Source organism: Tenrec ecaudatus, chromosome 10 (assembly GCF_050624435.1).
Source record: "Tenrec ecaudatus isolate mTenEca1 chromosome 10, mTenEca1.hap1, whole genome shotgun sequence".
In the NCBI taxonomy this organism is placed as follows: domain Eukaryota; kingdom Metazoa; phylum Chordata; class Mammalia; order Afrosoricida; family Tenrecidae; genus Tenrec; species Tenrec ecaudatus.
Genome location: NC_134539.1, coordinates 78,454,031 through 78,472,066, shown reverse-complemented (window position 1 = coordinate 78,472,066; position 18,036 = coordinate 78,454,031). Strand labels below are relative to the sequence as shown.

Below are 18,036 nucleotides of genomic sequence, written 5' to 3'. Positions count from 1 at the left end.
TCTACCCAAGAGGAAGATACTGAAAAATGTATATGAAGCTTGTTAAGAGATGACAGATGACCACATGTTGCCTGTAGTCTTAGCAGTCCTTCCTGGACCCATTCGGTTGCACTATTCATTGTCCACTAGGTGTTGAGCAGATACTGGAATGATCAGCAGGCAGATGGTTCAACTCTGGTTAGACTTCATAAACCCAGAAGAGACCCTTCTGAAACCTCTTTCCCTTAAAGTGAGATGTTAGCTGGGAAACATTCCCAAGGGCTTGGAAAACCACCTTGAGGTCTGGCAAAATTCAGGGAGTCCAGAAATGGTTCTGGAAATGGGACACAGCTTCCTAGGAGAGCTATGGCCATAGCATTCACAGACATGTCAATGTGAATGACCATTCGGCTGGATAGCTCCTGAACGGGGGTGGTTTGAATCAAGGGTTTTTCAGAGGTGCAAATTACGGGATTATGGGTAATCATTACCATTGCTCACGACAACTAGATCCCTTTATTTTAAAAGGAGCTACTAACAGCTACGCACCCGAGGGGGCTTCCCACCCAAGGCCCAGCTTCCTCCAGTGAGGAGCCCAGCCACGCTTGCGGGCGGGGTGAGAGTGCCACTGAACAGCCGGAGCTGCGGCCCCAGCGAAAGGTGCGCGGGCCCTAAGTGCCTGTGGACGAGGCGCTGGGCGCTCTGGTTTGGGGGTGGGCTCGAGGGCGCTGACCTGGCACGGCCGGAAGGCGGCGCTAGTGCCACGGTCTCGGGAGGGCCAGCGGGTCCCGGGAGGGGGCGCCCGATCCCGCTCCTCCGGCCCCGCTTCCCGGGAAGTTTCAAGTTTGAAAGTCCTGCGCAGACAGCCGCAGCTTCCGGAACCAGCGTGGGGACGAGGAGGGGTCGGAGCGGCGCCATGGAGGAGGGGGCGCCGCCGCAGGTGAACTGCGTCCGCAGAGGCGGCCGCGGGCGGGGGCGAGGGGTCAGGGGCGAGGGGTGAGCGCCGGCCGTGCCGCAGGCCTCCGCGTCACTGCGACCCCCGCCCGGCCCGCTCGGGCTCGCAGCCCCGAACGCCAGGGTTAGGCTGTGTCCCTAAGTCAGCCACGAGGCGACGCCGAGCCCGGCCAGCCCCGAGGGCGTCCGCGTCCGCCGTCTGAGCCACCTGCGCGGGCCCAAAGTTGCCAATAATCGGTGCTTTCAAGCGGGACGCCGATGCCCGCGGGAATAAGCCGGGAAAGCCCACGGGGGTGCGTGTGGGCGCCGAGGGGGGCTGGTCCCGGGGTGAAGCGGCTGTGGCCCGCACGTGGAGAGGGGTCCCCGGAGGGGGCCAGCCTGAGCATTCGGTGGGGAGGGCTCTGGCCCTCTTCCCCCCTCCCCCCAGCAGATGGTTCCGACCCAGAGCTGACTTGAGAGTCGCAGGGCCACCGACCCAGAGCTGACTTGAGAGTCGCAGGGCCACCGGGGGTCGGGGTCGGGGTCCGGGTCGGGAGGGATTTGTTACTGAGGAGGGGGAGGTGTCCGAGGCCAGAGCAGATGGGGGTGTGACCTGTGTCTGTCTGCAAGATGGAGCCCCAGCCCAGCGCACACCAGACCGTGGGGTGTGCTAGGGGCTAAGGTGTCCTGGCAAAGCCCGCAGGGCAGTGTCCACCCGCTCCCCGCCTTGTTCCAGCGGCGGCTTGTGCACATTTTCCTATTTCCTTCAAGCCTCCGCCCAGCAGGCCGATGACTCAGGATGCCCGGAGTTGCAACCCCCCAGGCTCCGTGGGATCTTTGTTTGCTCTAACCCTCTCGCCCGGGGCGGTCATAGGATTTCCTGAGCCTCGCCCCTGCGCTCTAGAGCCTGTCTGGCCACCGGGCCCAAGGCTGGCCTGGGGTGGGGTCCCTGAGATTGAGGTGGCTAAGCCCTTTGAGGGGCACTGGACATGGAGAGGCGAAAGGTAAGTGGAAAAGGTCGGGGTCTTGCCGTAGCCCGGGGAGCAGGCATGTGCACACACATTACCAGTTACTCCCAGCTGAGGTCACCTTTGGCGCTGTTGGGTTTGAAATGGCTTCTGAGCTTTCTGCCTTGCTCCAGGCAGGGGGAAAGTCGAAAGAGAATCTCCTGCTTCCCCTCAGCTCCTCTCTGTGCCTCTGCTTTGTCACTTGTGACATTGGGGTGTCGGGGAACCAAGCCATGATCTCTCCTTACTCGTGTGACCGTACTACACCTCTCAGCAACAAACCTTTCCTTGTCATCCACCCTGGCTCCGGGACGCATCCAGGTTAAGGGAAGGGTGGCTGGCCGCAGAGACTGGGGCCCTGACTCTCAGTAGGATCTTCTGTTCTGGGTTGTGACCTTGGGCGAGTGACTTCACCCTTCTGGGTCTTGGTTTCCTTGTTGGTAAGACAGAGATGATTAGCATAGCTACCTTGCGGGGTGGCCATCAGGTGTGGAGTTCAGACTATGTGGCCTAGTGGAATCGCTCCTGTGGGTTTCCGAGACTGAAACACCTTATGGATTTCTTTCTTTTTTTCTTTGAGAACGGCAGAACACTTTATTGCTCTCATGTAGAAACTATATATGGATTAAGAGGCAAATGTGTTTACAGAACAAGGAATTACTATATGTTTTTTTTTCATTTGTTTTGGTCTTTATTGTTTCTTCTTTTTTAAAAAAAACATTTTATTAGGGGCTTATACAACTCTTATCACAATCCATACATATACATACATCAATTGTATAAAGCACATCTGTACATTCTTTGCCCTAATCATTTTTTTCTTTTTTTTACATTTTATTAGGGGCTCATACAACTCTTATCACAATCCACACATACACATACATCAGTTGTATAAAGCACATCCATACTTTTTTTGCCCTAATCACTCTCAAAGCATTTGCTCTCCACTTAAGCCCTCTGCATCAGGTCCTCTTTTTTTTTTCCCCTCCCTCCACCTTATGGATTTCTAAGGGTTCGCTCACTGCCCTGGAATCTATGCCATGACTCTCAGTGGCCCCAGAGGACAGGGTACAGCTGCCCCTGTGAGTTTCAGAGACAAACTCAGTCTAGGAGTAGAAAACCCAGTCGTTCTCCCTAGGAGCTGCTGCTGGTTTCGAACTACTGACCTTGTGGGCCGCAGCCCAACAGTAAGCACCATCTAAATCAGGGGTCCTCAAACTATGGCCCGCCGAGGACATTTATCCGGCCTGCCAGGTGTTTTTGCCGCCGCTGCCTGTCCTGCTTAGCAGCCGACTCGTCCAGTGTGCATAGGAATTTGTTCATAGTTTTTTTTTTTAACTATAGTCCGGCCCACCAACGGTCTGAGGGACAGTGAACTGGCCCCTGTTTAAACAGTTTGAGGACCCCTGATCTAAACAGTAGCTGTTTCCCCCTCCCCCTTCTCCCCCCCTGAAGGCCAGTGGCCAGGAGATTGAGCTAGGTAAGTGGCTTTTGAGGTTCCATCTGGTTTAAGGAACTTGAAGTCAGAGGGGGCCTCTCAGGTCAGAGAAGCTTCTCAAACCCATACCAATTGATCCTAGGTCCCAACTTGCCTCTTCTCTTGCCTCTCTCCGTGGCTGGTGGTAGGGGCTGCCTGGTATAGCTTTCTGTGCCGTTCTGCAGCCGGGACCACGCCAGCGGCCCCCACAGGATGAGAAAGAGCTGATCCGCCAGGCCATCCAAAAGGAACTAAAGATCAAGGAGGGTGTGGAGAACCTGAGGCGCGTGGCCACAGACAGGCGCCACCAGGGCCACGTGCAGCAGCTGCTGAGGTCCTCCAACCGCCGCCTGGAGCAGCTGCACGGGGAGCTGCAGGAGCTGCACGCTCGCATCCTGCTGCCTAGCCCTGAGGCCAGCCCGGCTGGTGAGTGGGGCTGAGGGGCAAGCAGACCCCTCATGGCAGTAGGCACCAGGTTGAGCTGCCAGTTGGGCCTGGTGTGGCCCCAGGCAGGCTCCCTTACCCCTGTGAGCCCCCTTCAGGTGGGTTTCCCCCAGGTGGGTTTCCCCCTGGTGATGGCCCTCAGGGGGAGAGAAGGGGAGCAGAGATTTAGGCTCTGGATGAGGGGCTCATGCGCCCACACGCCCTGTGCACAGAACCTGTGGCTTCAGGACCCCAGCCATGGGCGGAGCAACAGAGGGCTCGGCACCTGGAGGCTCTACAGCGGCAGCTGCAGGTGGAGCTGAAAGTAAAGCAGGGTGCCGAGAACATGATCCACACATGTGCCAGCGGCACCCCCAAGGTAAGGCTCCGGGGTGTGAGGGAGGGGAGAGGCATGGCTCACAGACAGCAAGGGAGCTGCTGCTCTAGGCCCGATTCTGGTCAGAAAGAGTGACCCAGCCCCAACCTTTAGGAGAGCCCCAGCTCTCCGTGTGGTGAGTCCAGTTTGGCTCAGGCAAGCATCCGGCCTTCAGTCCTCAGTCTGGCAGGGAAGGCATAGCTGGGAGCCCAATGGCCTTCTCACAGCAGAGACCCAGCCCAAGCTGATGTGAGGGAGCCCAAGTATCACCTGGACCTGACGGCCCCAGCCCTGATCTGTCTGATGGGAGAGAGCTGGGGGGGGGGGGTGTTCCACCCCTGGCCTGGTCTCCCAGGGGAGGCTCCAGTGCCCGGTCTGATGGAGCATGTGCGCGCCCCCTAGGAGAGGAAGATCCTGGTTGCTGCCGAGCAGATGCTACGGGACAGCCAGCTGAAGGTGTCCTTGCTGCGGATGAAGATTAGCAGCCTGGAGGCTGGTGCGTCCCCTGAGCCAGGTGAGACCTGGAGCAGCTGCCTGGCAGGTGGGGTTGGCATGCAGGCCGGGCCAGAGCAGGCCAGGGTCTGACCTGGCCCTCTCCTCCCCAGGTCCTGAGCTGCTGGCAGAGGAGCTACGGCACCGACTGCGGATTGAAGTGGCTGTGGCTGAGGGCGCCAAGAACGTGGTGAAACTGCTCGGCAGCCGGAGGACACAGGACCGAAAGGCGCTGGCCGAGGTCAGGCTGTGGTCCCCTGCTCGTCCAGCTCCCCTCCAGGGGTTGGCTTGTTCCCACACCAGCTCTGTAGTTGGGGGTGGGCTGGATGGGTGGGTACATGAGAAACAGGTCCAGACACCACAGGGGTGGGGCTCCAGGGCCCTGGCCTGCGGTGCCCACCTTCTGTCCCCTCGGGCAGGCCCAGGCCCAGCTGCAGGAGTCGTCCCAGAAGCTGGACCTCCTGCGGCTGGCTTTGGAGCGGCTCCTGGCAGCGCTGCCTCCTGCACACCCGCTGCGTGGCCGCGTGGCCCGGGAGCTGCGGACCGCTGTGCCTGGGCACCCTCCACCTTCCAGGACCTTTGTGAAGTCCACCACCCTGACAGGTAGCCAGGAGCCCCGGCTCCTTCAGAGCTCGTCCTCATTTGCATGATGGGGAAGAACTCTAGAGAAGAGTTCTAAACCCCCAGCCTCCTCCCCAACTGACCATGTATGTAACCTTGGTCAACTACCTTCCCCTCTCTTAAGGGCCCAACCCAGACACCATGTCACCAGCTTAGCTGATCTGTAAATCGGGAACCAGAACATGGTTAAAATGCCAGGGCTGGGGGACTCAGAGCCCCAGAGCGTCGGTTCCCCGCCCTGGGCAGCATGGACCATTGAAAAAGTCATCCTTTCCCCCAGCCTAGCTGTCTCTTTATGGCAGCAGCTGAACTGCAGGGAACCAATCATCGGAGAGCATCAACCACAGAACCCTGAGCTTCCACCGCCATCTGCGGGGGGCGGGGGGGGGGCGTAGTGGGAACTGTGAGCAGAGCTGAGAAGGGGGAGGATGGGGTAGATAGGCCAATCAGAGGGTGCTTCTGGGAGGAGGTGGTGTCTGACCCTGGTCTTGAAGGACATGCATGAGCCCTCTAGGTAGACAAGCTGGGGAAGGGAGAGGGGACTGTGTTTTTTAAAAAAGCCAAGAATTCAGCTCTAGGAGGCCACCCCATAGCTAAACTTCCCATTCCCCATCTCCTCGAGGCCTTCTTCCCACCCTGGGCACCTGCCTTTGTTGATAAAGCCTCTCTGAATGTAGCCCTCAGACCTGGGCTCCCCACAGAGTGTTCTTGGGCCTGGTTCGTATGCTCGGAAGCTCCTGATTCCCACTGCTTCTCAGGCTCAGCTGTAAGGACCCTAACCAGGAGCCGTCATGGAGAGAGGAGGGGCAGGGCCGGGGCTCATCCCTGTGGTGGAGATGGGGGAGACTGAGGCCCAGGGAGGAAGTGGGACAGGAAGCCAGTGCCCTGCTCCAAGCCACGCTAGGCCCCGGGCCCTGGGCATCTCATGCTATACTGTGATGGTGTGTGGCCTGGATGACGGCCAAGCCTCCTGCCTGGTGACCCTATTGTCCCTGATGCATGGAGGGTACTAGATGACCTGCCCCAAGAATGGCGGGTCAAGTCCAATGTGGGTGGTCCTGGACTCAGGTGTCCAGGAGAAGCTGCCATTCCTGGGCTCATTGGGATGGATAGAGGAACAGAGGTGGATGGCCCCTCACCCGCTCCTCGTGCCCCCTCTACCCCCAGGGACGTTGCACGTCCGCCTCCTGGGCTGCGAGCAGCTGCTGACAGCTGTGCCTGGCCGCTCTCCAGCGGCTGCACTGGCTGGGAGCCCCTCCGAGAGCTGGCTTTGGGCCAGGGCCAAGCAGCAGCGTGGTGGGGACGAGCTGACCAGTGAGTAGGGGGCTGTGGAGAACTGCGGGGTGGCAGGGGGTGGCAAGGACTGTGCTCGAAGCCTGCCCTGAACCCTTACCTCCGGCCTCACAGGTGAGGTGCTGGCTGTGCTGAAGGTAGACAACCGTGTGGTGGGCCAGACCGGCTGGGGGCCAGTGGCCAAGCAGTCCTGGGACCAGACCTTTGTCATCCCCCTGGAGCAGGTAAGGCTGGCCTTGCAGAGGCAGACTGACAAACAGGGAGCTCGTTCTGCGATCTCCCATCCCTAACCTGGGCCTTCCCGCTTCAGGCCCGTGAGCTGGAGATCGGGGTGCATTGGCGGGACTGGCGGCAACTGTGTGGCGTGGCCTTCCTGAGGTTGGAGGACTTTCTGGACAATGCCTGTCACCAGCTCTCCCTCAGCCTGGTGCCTCAAGGGCTGCTCTTCACCCAGGTGCTCAGTACCTCCTGCCTTCTGACCTTGCCACCCAGGGCTCCCCCGACTCCCCTTGGGTCTTTGGGACTGTGACCCGCCAGGCCCAGGTGTGGCATTGAAGGTCCAGAGGGAGGTGACCTCCCGGAGCGCAGGGTTCCTAGCCTCGCTCTAGGGGCAGCAGAGAGCACCGCACAGGAGTCAGGGAGCCTGCCTCCCTGTCCTGGAAGCCCTTGCCCTTGACAAGTATCTCCCCTGCCTCAGTGTCCCCACTGGGACAAAGGAAGACGTAGACTTGCCCCCACCCTGAGCCCCTTGGCTGACACTAGGACTCAGACTGGACTGTAGGAGGGCGAGGCAGAGGCACCTTGGCACCCTGGATGGGGAAGACTGGTCCTAGCCCTGGCCCCGCCCCTACAGGTGACCTTCTGTGACCCCGTCATTGAGAGGAGGCCCCGGCTGCAGAGGCAGAAGCGCCTTTTCTCCAAACGCAGAGGTATGGAGCGGAGGAGGGCTGGGCAGAGTCTTCGGGGGCCCCCCGGCCTGAGCACCCTCTCATTTGGCCCCCAGGTCAGGACTTCCTGAGGGCTTCCCAGATGAACCTCAGCATAGTGGCCTGGGCTCGCTTGGTCATGAACCTGCTGCCCCCCTGCAGCTCCCCAAGCACCATCAGCCCCCCTAGAGGCTGCGCCCAGACCCCAACCACACCACGGGCCACCACCTCCCCCGTGTCCCCCAGGTGAGGACCCTCCTTGTTCCCAACTGCACGCTTGGCCGAGGCACCCTCCTCTTCCAAGTTCTGTCATGTCCGTCAGTCTCCGACTCCATTACTCCTTGCCTGTTTGTCTTGTCCGCCCATCCTGCCAGCCACGTGCCTTTCCTCCCCACAGTATTTTCCCACCGAGGAAAGCCCCCATGGGAGAAGAGGCCCCACCCAAGCCCCCGCGCATCTACCTGCCTCGGGAGCCTACCCCTGAGGAGACTCCGGTGCGGGGCAGGCCCGGGGGGCTGTGGCGGGGCCACGCTGAGAGGTGGGGGTGGGGGTGTAACCCCAGCCAGGTACTGAGCCCTCTGTTTTCACAGTGCACCAAGCGGCCTCACATGGAGTCAAGGACAGGACTGGGGTCGTCTCTGCCAGCGTCACCCGCCAGGTATCCTCAGTGGAGACATTCACCCCCTTCCTTGAACGTTTGTGTAGCCTTGATTCACCCCTCGGTTGGCGCCTGACAGGCCACTGGCTTGGGGTCCAGGCTTCCCCAGCGAGCCGTCCTGGAGCGCCACACTATGATGCCAGGCGCCAGGGTAGGGGCCAGCCCCTCTCCTGCGGGCCACCCCTGGGGCAAGGCATGGAGGTTTCAGAGGGGCTCCAGTAGGGGCCCAGCCATTGTCCTAGGGGTGTCCTGTGCCCACTCTGTCTTTCAGGAAACCCCCTCGGCTTCAGGACTTCCGCTGCCTGGCTGTACTGGGCCGAGGGCACTTTGGGAAGGTAGAAGGCTGAGGAGGGGGCAGTGCGGTGAGGGAGGTGGGTGGCTCAGTGGAGCTCCGTAGCAGGGTCCATCTGAGCCCACCTCTCTGCCCTCAGGTCCTTTTGGCCCAGTTCAGGGCGACAGGGAAATACTACGCCATCAAAGCACTGAAGAAGCAGGAGGTGCTGAGTCGGGACGAGATAGAGAGGTATGTAGCAGGACGTGCCTTCTCAGCCACCTGGCCTCAGAGAGCACCCGTGAGGGCCAGGGACATGGGCACCCGAGGGTGTCGTGTGGGTGGCAGCGTGGCTCAAGGAGCGGGTCCTTTCCTCTGCCCTGCAGCCTGTACTGTGAGAAGCGGATCCTGGAGACTGTGGGCCGCAGCGGACACCCCTTCCTGCTCTCCCTCCTGGCCTGCTTCCAGACGGCTGGCCATGCCTGCTTCGTGACGGAGTTTGCACCTGGAGGAGACCTCATGGTACAAATCCACGAGGATGTCTTCCCGGAGCCCCACGCCCGGTGCGTTACCGCCACTCCTGCCCGCACCCTCCACTGCTGCCCTCTACCTGCTCCCAGCATGCCGCCGCCTCCAGGAACCCAAAGTGGAAGAGGCCTGGGTTCTGACCCTGACTCCACCCTCACAGCATTTCTCACCTGGGCCTCTGTTTATGCCACTGTGAACCGGGCCACTTGTATCTATTTTTTGGCTTCCGGCTGTGTGTTGGATCCATAATATCTATTCCACATGCGTATTATATAGGTGAAAGTAGCGCCTGTCACGTGCCTGGCGCAGGGACCGGTGTGGGGCATGCACAACAGAAGGGATCTGGGGCCGGGTTATTCACTGGGCAGGGTGCAGGCTCTGGGGTTGGGAAGACAGGGGCTGGCATACCAGCTCTGCCCCTAGCTGTGTGACGTGGGGTAGGTCATGGTGAGTGTATTGACTGCAGCCACTCTTGGCATGGCCCCGGCACAGCCTAAGAACTCAAGAAGACATGCTCTTGGTGCACAGTGACCTTGGGACACCCTGGGGGGAGTTGTCTGGATGAGTCTCCCAAATGGGGCATGAGGTTTGTCTCAGTCTGAGTGACCCACCCCTGACTCTGCAGGGCATCAAAGGGGTCCCCAGGCCATGCCATTGTAAAAGTGCCTCCTGCCCTGCCCCTCATCCCAAACGCTCCCTCAACGTGCCCCTACCCCGATCCCCCTCTCCCCAAGGTTCTACCTGGCCTGTGTGGTCCTGGGGCTGCAGTTCCTCCATGAAAAGAAGATCATTTACAGGTAACTTTTGGAGTGAGTGCAGGGACCCTGGTGGCCAGTGGTTTTGCATTGGGCTGCTGACCATGAAATCAGCAGTTCGAAACCACAGGCTGCTCTGAGGGAGAAAGACGAGGCTTTCAGCTGTCTCAGAAACTCTCAGGTGCAGTTTCACACTGACCTACAGTGTGTCTGAGTTGGCATCGACTCCATGACAGTTTGGGTTTGGAGTAAGGTTGGGGGTGATTGTTGACCCCGCCCCCTACCTCCACCCTGGCTGCCCTGTTCCCTTGCCCTCAGGGATCTGAAGCTGGACAACCTCTTGTTGGATGCCCAGGGTTTCCTGAAGATTGCAGACTTTGGGCTTTGCAAGGAAGGTGGGTGCCCATGTCCACCAGCCTCGTCAACACCCAGCGTGAGTCTGTGGGCCGTGGGAAAGAGGCATTGTCCTGGCCATGTCCTCCCACTGATGTCTTGGTCACCCGATTGCTATTCTAATAGTTGGCATGTTGGCAGACCCTTCGCAGCCCGAGGCTCTTAAAAACCCCAACCCGACTTGCCTTGCGCTCGGGCAGAGGAACAGCCTGTGGCCAGGCCAGGGAGAGGCACTGGGCTGCTCCCTGTGTGGCTGTGGCCCTCGGAGGCTGTGGTACCTGAAGGCTCGGCCGGTGGCTCACAGAACCATTGACCAGGATGTGACACAGGCATCGGTGTGCATGATGGTTTTGCAGGGATCGGCTTTGGGGACCGGACAAGTACCTTCTGTGGCACCCCCGAGTTCCTGGCCCCCGAGGTGCTGACCCAGGAGGCCTACACACGGGCGGTGGACTGGTGGGGCCTGGGAGTGCTACTCTATGAGATGCTGGTGGGCGAGGTGAGTGTGGGTGGGCCTGGTGCTGCTGAGTCCTGCAGACCGGAGGGGTGCTGGGGTGACCACTGCCCCCTGCTGAGCCCCCATCTCCTTAGTGCCCATTCCCAGGGGATACTGAAGAGGAGGTCTTTGACTGCATCGTCAACAAGGATGCCCCATACCCCCTCTTCCTGTCCGTGCAAGCGCTTGAGCTCATTCAGAAGGTGAGCCTGGCAGGGGCCAGGGAGAGACCGGGGGCAGCTCTGAGCCCACTCGCCAGCCGCCGGCTCTCTGCGAGGCAGGCAATCCCTGGAGCGGAATGCCCTCAGCCAGCACTGTCCTCTCTTCCAGCTCCTCCAGAAGTGCCCGGAGAGGCGCCTGGGGGCAGGCCAGCAGGATGCGGCAGAGATCAAGACACAGCCTTTCTTCAGGGTGAGCGGCCAGGGTGGCCAGTGTGGGGGGTGTGGGGTGAACCCCGAGGCTGTGCACCCACCTCAGAACCCTCTCCCCTTGCCCACAGGCCATCCACTGGCAGGCCCTGCTCGCCCGTACTGCCCAGCCCCCCTTTGTGCCTGCCCTCTGCGGCCCTGCAGACCTGCGCTACTTTGAGGGGGAGTTCACCGGGCTGCCGCCCACCCTGACGCCTCCTGACCCTCGGAGCCCCCTCACCGCCCGTCAACAGGCTGCCTTCCGGGACTTTGACTTTGTATCAGAGCAGTTCCTGGCACCCTGAGGGCTCCCTGCCTGTGAGCCCTACCCGGTCCCTAGGGGGTGTTCAGTTCAGGGTCCCCTGCCCCCTCTTCCGCCTCCCAACATGATGGATGAGAAGAGCAGTGGCAAAGCAGTGGCAAAGCAGTGGCCTGGTTTATTTTCTCAATACGAAACTCAAAATAACACATTTGGGGGGTGGGGGGTGGAGATAGAAGCCCGGGGTTCATTTGGGCCCCAGCACCTTCACCTTACAGGTCTTCTCCCTCTCCTTCCTCCTGCGGGAGGGCCATGCTGCTGCTGGCGAAGGAAGCCTGCCCTTTCCCTGGCTGCGTGAGGCCTGAGAGGAAGTGGGCAGGCATGAGGGCCACGCCCTCTGGGGGCAGACCTGCTGGGTGCCTGCAGCCTCTCTGGCTTTAGGCACAAGGTGGTGGCTGCCTCCAGCGACCCTAAACTGCCTGGCAGCTGCCCTCCTCCTGCTCCTCCTCCTCAGCCCAGAGGGTCTCCCAGGAGCCCGATGGCCATCCGCAGAAGAAGCGGGCCAGATTTCGAATCAGTCCGCGGTCGAAGGGGTTGCTGGTGCGCTGGCGGAGGTAGGCGATGCGGTGTGAGGCCATGAACTCCCAGGTAGTGGTGTTGCTGGCCACCAGGTAGAGGTGCGAGGCCAGGAGCAGGCCGGCCACCATGGCAAAGAGACACAGCAGCAGGAAGGTGGCACACAGGAGCCCGCTGGACTGCAGCCACTGCCCCCAGGGCTGGAAGAACCGGAGGCCGGACCTGCAGGATGGGGGTGACACACCTCTCTGCTGAGTGTGGGGCGGCTGGGTGGGCAGGCCTGTAGGGAGGAGGACCTGAGACCCTCAGCGAACGGGCCCTGCCAGCCCGCCCCCCTGCGCACGGGGCCTACCAGGCCAGGCTCAGGGCCCACAGGAGCACCGCCAGCTGCAGCGCCAGGTAGGCCACGAAGAGCGGGTGGTTGCGCTCCCCCACACAGTTCTCCATCCAGGGGCAGTGGTGGTCGTACCGCCGGACGCAGCGGCCGCACTCCTGGCAGTGCCGCGTCCTCAGGGGCTGCTGTGGGCACCGAGGGGAGCTTGGCTCAACACAGCGCCCTGGGGGACTGAGCAGGAGGGGAGGGGAGGGGAGGGGCGGGCACGGGCCAGTGGCCTCAGGTCTGAATCTGGGAGATCTTCCTGGAGGAGTCAGTCAGGCCAGGGCCCTGGAGAGCCAGGGCCCTGGGGCAAGAGAAGGAGTCTTAAACTTAACCCGCCCGGGAGGGTTGGGCAGCACACCCACCAGCACTAGGCAGTATCTGCAGCGCCGCAGAGCCACCACCTGGGGGACCATGGCCGCGTGTTCCTCCCTGGACTCCTCCTGAAAGTGGGGGCGGGAGGGGGGAAAGCATTAGACAAGGTCCCCTTGGGAGGCAGATGGCACCAATGGGTGCCTCCCTTGGGGGCCAGCTTAGCTTGTCCCCTGGGGAACGCAGGTGGCGAAGTGGGGCCCAGCAGGCTGGACTAGGAGAGGCTGTGTGACCTTTCCCCGAGCTGCCTCTGCCCTCTGCCCCTTCCTCACTGTCAGGGAAGATTCCCAGCATGCCCGCAGGCCTCAGCACAGAACCTGTCTGCCAGTGGTGCTGGGGGTCTTGGGCCCCTCTTCGTGGGACGAGGGATCCGGGCTCGCAGGGAGTTACCTGGGGCTGCATGTTCACGTAGCCAGGGTCCATGAGGGACACAGACAGGTAGAGCAGGAGGGAACCCAGCACGAGGAGCAGGAAGGCGAGGGGCAGGAGCAGAGCCCCTTGCTCTTCCCACCGGCGCAGCTCTGGGGAGGCCAGAGGGGAGGAAAGGTGCGCTTAGCTGAGTCGAGGCCTGGAACTAGGGTTTGCAGGTGTGGCCCTGGCAGGAAGCAGGAAGAAGGGGCCCGGAGGAAGCTGGCAGGGTCAGCTGTGTTTCTGCGACAGGAGGGTGGGTGAGAGGGGCGCCTGGAGGTGGAATGACCAGTGGAGGGGGAGGGCCCAGGCCAGTTCTTGGGTCCAGGGAGGTAACAGGATTGTTTCTGTTGTTTAAGGGGGATGGGCTCAAGGAGGCAGCTGAGTGGGCAGCTAGTGGCCCCTGGCTGTAAAGGGAAGCAGAGGCTAGGAGGTTGGGGGGAATCTTGTTCCGAGGTGCGGGCCTGAGCAGGATTTTAGTCTGAAGCTGAGAGGCGGTGGAGACTTGAGGGGCTTGGGGAGGAAGATGAGATGCTGGCCATTCCGGGATTGAGGGTGCAGCTGGGAGGTGGGAGGGTAAGAAATTGCGCTGGAGGTGAGAGCACGGTGCGCAGAGGGGCGGCTACCCACGGGCTGGGAGATAAGTGGGTGTTCTAGGACCACAGGTGAGGATGGGAAGGTGGGGTACTGACCATGCCCCAATCAGAATGTTCGCCTGAGGACGGGAGCCTAGGCTTGGGAAGCTAGTGGCCACCAGGGTGGGTGGGATGCCACTGGCAGGTCCTTGAATTTAGTTGATTTTCAGAATTTTACAGTCGGGCAAGGTTGGGAGTCAATTCCTGGGAAGGACGGGGGGTTTCCTGAGATCGGGGGACATCGAGTCAATCTGGTAGGCACACTGGTGAGCCCTGCGAGGCATCGGGCAGGGGTTAGGGAAATGCTGGGATTTACAGTTCAACTGGGTATCCCGCGGAGCGCAGGTGGCTCTTGGATGAGAAGTGGGGAGGGGGCGTCTCGGGAGCTGGAGGAGATCGGTCGGACTCGGGATCTTATGGACCGGGCAGAGTCCCAAACGTGTGGGAACCACGCGGGTTAGGGTCGCGCTCACCAGTATCGTGCAGGAAAAGCACCAAGGTGATCCCCCAGGTCAGCACAGTGTGCCCGGTCCGCACCAGGACCCCGGGGCTGAGCAGCGCCCAAGGCGCCATCGCCTCGGCCCGCGGCCCCACCCGGAAGACGCGCCCTGGGGGGTGGACCTCGGAGGGAGAGGGGCGGCGGCCGCTTAGGGGTTGGAGGATCCCGGAGGTGGGCGGGGCCTCGCTGGGTTTTGGAGGCTGCTTATTGGGTGGCATTGGCTGCCGGGTGAGCCCTCGAGCCAACAGGTGCCTGCAGATGCTGAGGGCGGGGTCGGCGCGCGCGCGCGCGCAGCCAGTAACTCCGAGCCGAGCCCCCACCCCCGGGTAACTTTGGAGAGTCGAAGCAGCGCGTGGTTTGCTCCCGCCCGTCCCAGCCCCACGCATGCGTGCAGCCTCAGCGCGCCCCGTGCCCTTCGGCGACCCAGGAGCTTCCCCTGGTGCCTGGATGCAGGATCGTGCCCATTTCTAAGGAGTGGTGACTGAGGCCTGAGCTGCTGTGAAGTTGACTCAGCCTCATGGTCACCCTGTGTACGTTAGAAGGAAACGCTGCCCAGTTCTGTGCCATCTTGAGGGTCTGCCCCCTTCCCGCCACCACCCCACCCCCCACGTTACCAAGCGTGTTGTACTTCCCCAGGGATTAGTCCGCCCTGATGACTTGTCTGAAGTAAGCGGAGGCACGCCTGGCTCTGCTGCGAAGACTAATTTGTTCATTCTTCTCGTAGTCCAGGACACGCTCCGTTGCTTTGACAGCATTAATTCGTCCGTTTTCAAAGGTTACTGTCTAACCTTTGACTCGCCGTGGGTCAGGTGCACCCTACCTAACCCGCCCACCCCAACCCCCTCCAGCACTTTACAGAGATTGTGCAGCAGATTTGCCCAAGGTTTGATTTCCTGACTGTTGTTTCCAGGAGCATTGGCAACTTCAGGCTCTTCTCTATCCCGTTGTCTTCTATCGGTCCAGTTTTGAAGAGTAAAAACAAGTGTCGAGGTGCAATTCACACCGAAGCTTGTAGTCTCTGATCAGCGCTTCAAGGCCTCTTCACTCCCAGCAAACAGCGTTGTGTCATTTGCGTATTTCAGATTGTTAATAAGCTGCCTTCATTCCTGATGCCGCATTCTTCATGTAACCTGACTGCTTGCTCCTCTTACTCATTGAATGAACACAGTGGAACCGTGGTCCCCATTCCTCCAAGTGTTATCGTTGGTTGAAGCACGCACAGCTGAATGCCTCTGCACAGTCAGGGCACACGTCTTTCCAGGTGTATTCTATGCTTTCAACCAACATCCATTTGACGTTACCAATGTTATGTCTTCCCTGTTTGTCCTAAATTGGCTTGGATCTCTGGCAATTTCCTAAAATGTACCACAGCAGCTGATGTTGACACGGGGACTTCCTTGCTCCGCAGGCTCACCTATTGCAAGCAGAATCCTGTTGAGGTGGCGGTCCAGGGTGCATGGATTCTGCCTGTGGGGTTTCAACCTGGCTGACTCAGGTACCAGCACTGTCTCCTCCCCAGCTAGCCCTGCAGCACCCTGGCATTTTGGTCCACTCAAGGTCTCCTTGTTTGGGGAACTGCCTCTTCCCCATTCCAGTGTTGCTGGGACTGCTTCCAAAAAACTGCTTTCCCATAGGAAAAGGGAAGTAGGGCTGATCACATGATGCAGCAAGTCCAATCATGGGTTTCCATCTTATTGTCTCCAGTGATTGGCCTTCAGCGGTGGGTATGTGATCCAGCGGGACAAGCAGAAGTATTCCATGAGATTTACTCTGTTGCTGAGAAAGAGGCATTCTTTTGGTCTGAAGCATAAAGCAAAGGGAAACCGTGTTTATGGCTAGACAATGAGAACAACTTAGAAGATGTGGCGATAAGAGTGTAGAGTGTCCCGGAAAGAAAAGAAAGTCTTTTGTTTTTTTTTTTGAAAGAAAGTCTTAATGTCAGTTTTTACCCCTGGTTTTCCTGGTGGCTTTAGCCAATAAATTCCTATTTCAATCAACCCAGGTAGGGTTTTGAGTCGAGTGTCCTGTTTATTTGTAACTCAGTATTGATGACGGTGGTGGATGCATGACAGCCTACTGGGAACCTCCAGCACATAATCCCATTTAACAATGATTCTGAAGCTGTGACCGGATGTGTCCTAGGCGTGGTGTGTACACTGCCAGGCATCCTTTCCCGAAGGATCTGGTACCAGCACCCAGATGATGATTGAAGAGCTGCTTTCTCACTGTGTGTGACCTTGGCAGTATTGCCAGCCAGACTGCTCTGCCCCCAAGGTGGTGGGACACAAGATCCAAGTGGTCCAATCACTCTGTCTTGGGACCTGGCTTTGCATCTTGAGTTTAGGGATACAGGGAAAGAGGTCAGCTGGGATGGATTAATCACACTGATGGCAGTGCCCTGGGGAGGCCAGCCACTGGCTCCTGGTCCCCAGAGACCAGAGATGCTCTAGTGTGCACCTCTCCTGAGGTCTGATAGGCCAGTTTGTCTGGTTCTGGGAGTCCCGTCACCCCTGCCTGAGGTCACCTAAAGCATCCTAACTGATCCAGACTGATCCCTGCCTTCATGAGCTCACATCTTGCTGGGGTGGCAATGAGACAGCTGGCAGGGAACACCTCGGCCTGGCATTGCAGTTCCTCTTAGAGGTCACATTCTGCACAATCAGCCCAAGGGCTCTCTGGTTGAGACACTAGCCCCCTTTGGGGGAGACTCTCAGAGGGCACTCCACCTGGGAACCAGAGGACTGTGCAACCTGGGCTGTAGAAGGTTCCAAAGCCCTGCATAGCCACCCTCCCCCTTCCAGCCATCTGACAAGTTAGTGCTCCTGGTCCTGTGCTGGGTTCTTGGACGCAGTGGAGCCTGATCTAGCACCCAGTCTAATGGGGCAGCGTTGGCCCCTTGAGTTGAGTGACGTAGGGGGAGAGCCATGCTGCGATGGGCTGAGCCAAGCAAAGCAGAGAGGGGAAGTGTTCAGGACACAGGAGCACACGGGGGTGGAGAGCTAGAAAGCTCAGCGCATGCGGGGAACTCCCATCTTTCCCTCTTTCACCATGGTGGCCTTGAAACAAGTCACTTCAGTTCTGAGCCCCAGTGCCCACATCTGTAAAATGGGTTAGTACAGAGAGTATAATGAGGAGGCATAGAGCACTCAGCACGGGGCCCAGCACGTGAGTGAAGGGCATTGGCGAGGCCCTGGTTGCCTCCAGGCACTGACCACTCACCATAACCCCAAGAACCCCCCCACCCCGCCCCAGTCCCCAACATCCTGTCTGTCCAGAGGACTATAGGCCGCGGAAGGGGAGAGAGAGTCCAGGCCCAAGAGGAGGGTAGAGACGAATAGGCTTAATCAGGTGCTGATGCTCCCAGGAGCAGGGCCAATACCAGCTTACCGTCCTGTGCGATAAGACACGTGCTACTGTGGCCTGCGAGGAGTGTAACCACACAACGCAGGACTTCACCGTGAGAGTGAAAGGGCACTGTTGTGGTGACCCAGGGCTGACAGGGACAGACCGCGACGGTGCTCAGCCAGGCCAGTCTGTCTCGTCACCTCACCTGTTTGACTGCTGCCACGTGGGTGTCATGCAGCCTGGGCCATAGCCTACACCCCCCACCCCACCCCACCCCTGCACACCCTCCTCCATCACCAGCCTCAGCCATCCTGGGCAGGGCACACTGGCCCAGATGCCAGCCGTATCCAAAGGAACAGGGACTTCCGCTCTGCCACTTGACGGCAGCCTGCCGTGGCTTGGCCGTGTGGTTGAGCACCCAGAATGACTGACACATCCCTCCTCGCCACAGCGCTGACTACCACACTTGGAGCCTGAGGCCCGGACACCGGAAACCACGCTAGCAACCCCAACCCTTCCATAAAAAAGACG

At 59.9% G+C, this 18,036-nt stretch overlaps 2 protein-coding genes across 5 annotated transcripts; one reads left to right on the top strand and one right to left on the bottom strand.

The window, feature by feature from the left end:
• Nucleotides 1–803: 803 nt before the first annotated feature.
• PKN3 (protein kinase N3) lies at nt 804–11,451 on the top strand. Of its 3 annotated transcripts, none has more exons than XM_075560682.1 (22): nt 804–919; nt 3,582–3,822; nt 4,053–4,198; nt 4,598–4,709; nt 4,801–4,928; nt 5,107–5,290; nt 6,476–6,622; nt 6,716–6,825; nt 6,912–7,055; nt 7,455–7,530; nt 7,605–7,773; nt 7,925–8,021; nt 8,118–8,185; nt 8,457–8,520; nt 8,617–8,708; nt 8,843–9,019; nt 9,719–9,781; nt 10,058–10,134; nt 10,489–10,631; nt 10,724–10,831; nt 10,959–10,995; nt 11,128–11,451. In XM_075560682.1, the coding sequence occupies exons 1-22, from the start codon at nt 896–898 to the stop codon at nt 11,214–11,216; spliced, it is 2,496 nt and encodes an 831-aa protein (XP_075416797.1). In that variant the 5' UTR covers nt 804–895; the 3' UTR covers nt 11,217–11,451. The 3 variants fall into 3 exon arrangements, with proteins under 3 accessions (XP_075416797.1, XP_075416795.1, XP_075416796.1); XM_075560680.1 differs by having other exon boundaries at nt 805–919; nt 10,959–11,039; XM_075560681.1 differs by lacking the exon at nt 804–919 and adding an exon at nt 970–1,916 and having other exon boundaries at nt 10,959–11,039.
• ZDHHC12 (zDHHC palmitoyltransferase 12) lies at nt 11,449–14,295 on the bottom strand. 2 transcript variants are annotated; one of them, XM_075560683.1, is made up of 5 exons: nt 14,135–14,295; nt 13,009–13,139; nt 12,612–12,689; nt 12,223–12,389; nt 11,449–12,092 (listed from the first exon to the last, which is right to left on the bottom strand). In XM_075560683.1, the coding sequence occupies exons 1-5, from the start codon at nt 14,232–14,234 to the stop codon at nt 11,765–11,767; spliced, it is 804 nt and encodes a 267-aa protein (XP_075416798.1). In that variant the 5' UTR covers nt 14,235–14,295; the 3' UTR covers nt 11,449–11,764. The 2 variants fall into 2 exon arrangements, with proteins under 2 accessions (XP_075416798.1, XP_075416799.1); XM_075560684.1 differs by having other exon boundaries at nt 11,449–12,070.
• Nucleotides 14,296–18,036: the final 3,741 nt, after the last annotated feature.

What these genes read in the sequence shown, in the direction of transcription:
- PKN3 (XM_075560680.1), top strand. Translation starts at nt 896, where the DNA reads ATGGAGGAGGGGGCGCCGCCGCAG. An exon ending in TGGTGCGTCCCCTGAGCCAG is followed by an intron (nt 4,710 to 4,800) that starts GTGAGACCTGGA and finishes TCTCCTCCCCAG; the next exon opens with GTCCTGAGCTGCTGGCAGAG. An exon ending in GAAAAGAAGATCATTTACAG is followed by an intron (nt 9,782 to 10,057) that starts GTAACTTTTGGA and finishes CCTTGCCCTCAG; the next exon opens with GGATCTGAAGCTGGACAACC.
- ZDHHC12 (XM_075560683.1), bottom strand. Translation starts at nt 14,234, where the DNA reads ATGGCGCCTTGGGCGCTGCTCAGCCCCGGGGTCCTGGTGCGGACCGGG. An exon ending in GCTTTTCCTGCACGATACTG is followed by an intron (nt 13,140 to 14,134) that starts GTGAGCGCGACC and finishes TGGCCTCCCCAG; the next exon opens with AGCTGCGCCGGTGGGAAGAG. An exon ending in TGGGCCCTGAGCCTGGCCTG is followed by an intron (nt 12,093 to 12,222) that starts GTAGGCCCCGTG and finishes CCCATCCTGCAG; the next exon opens with GTCCGGCCTCCGGTTCTTCC.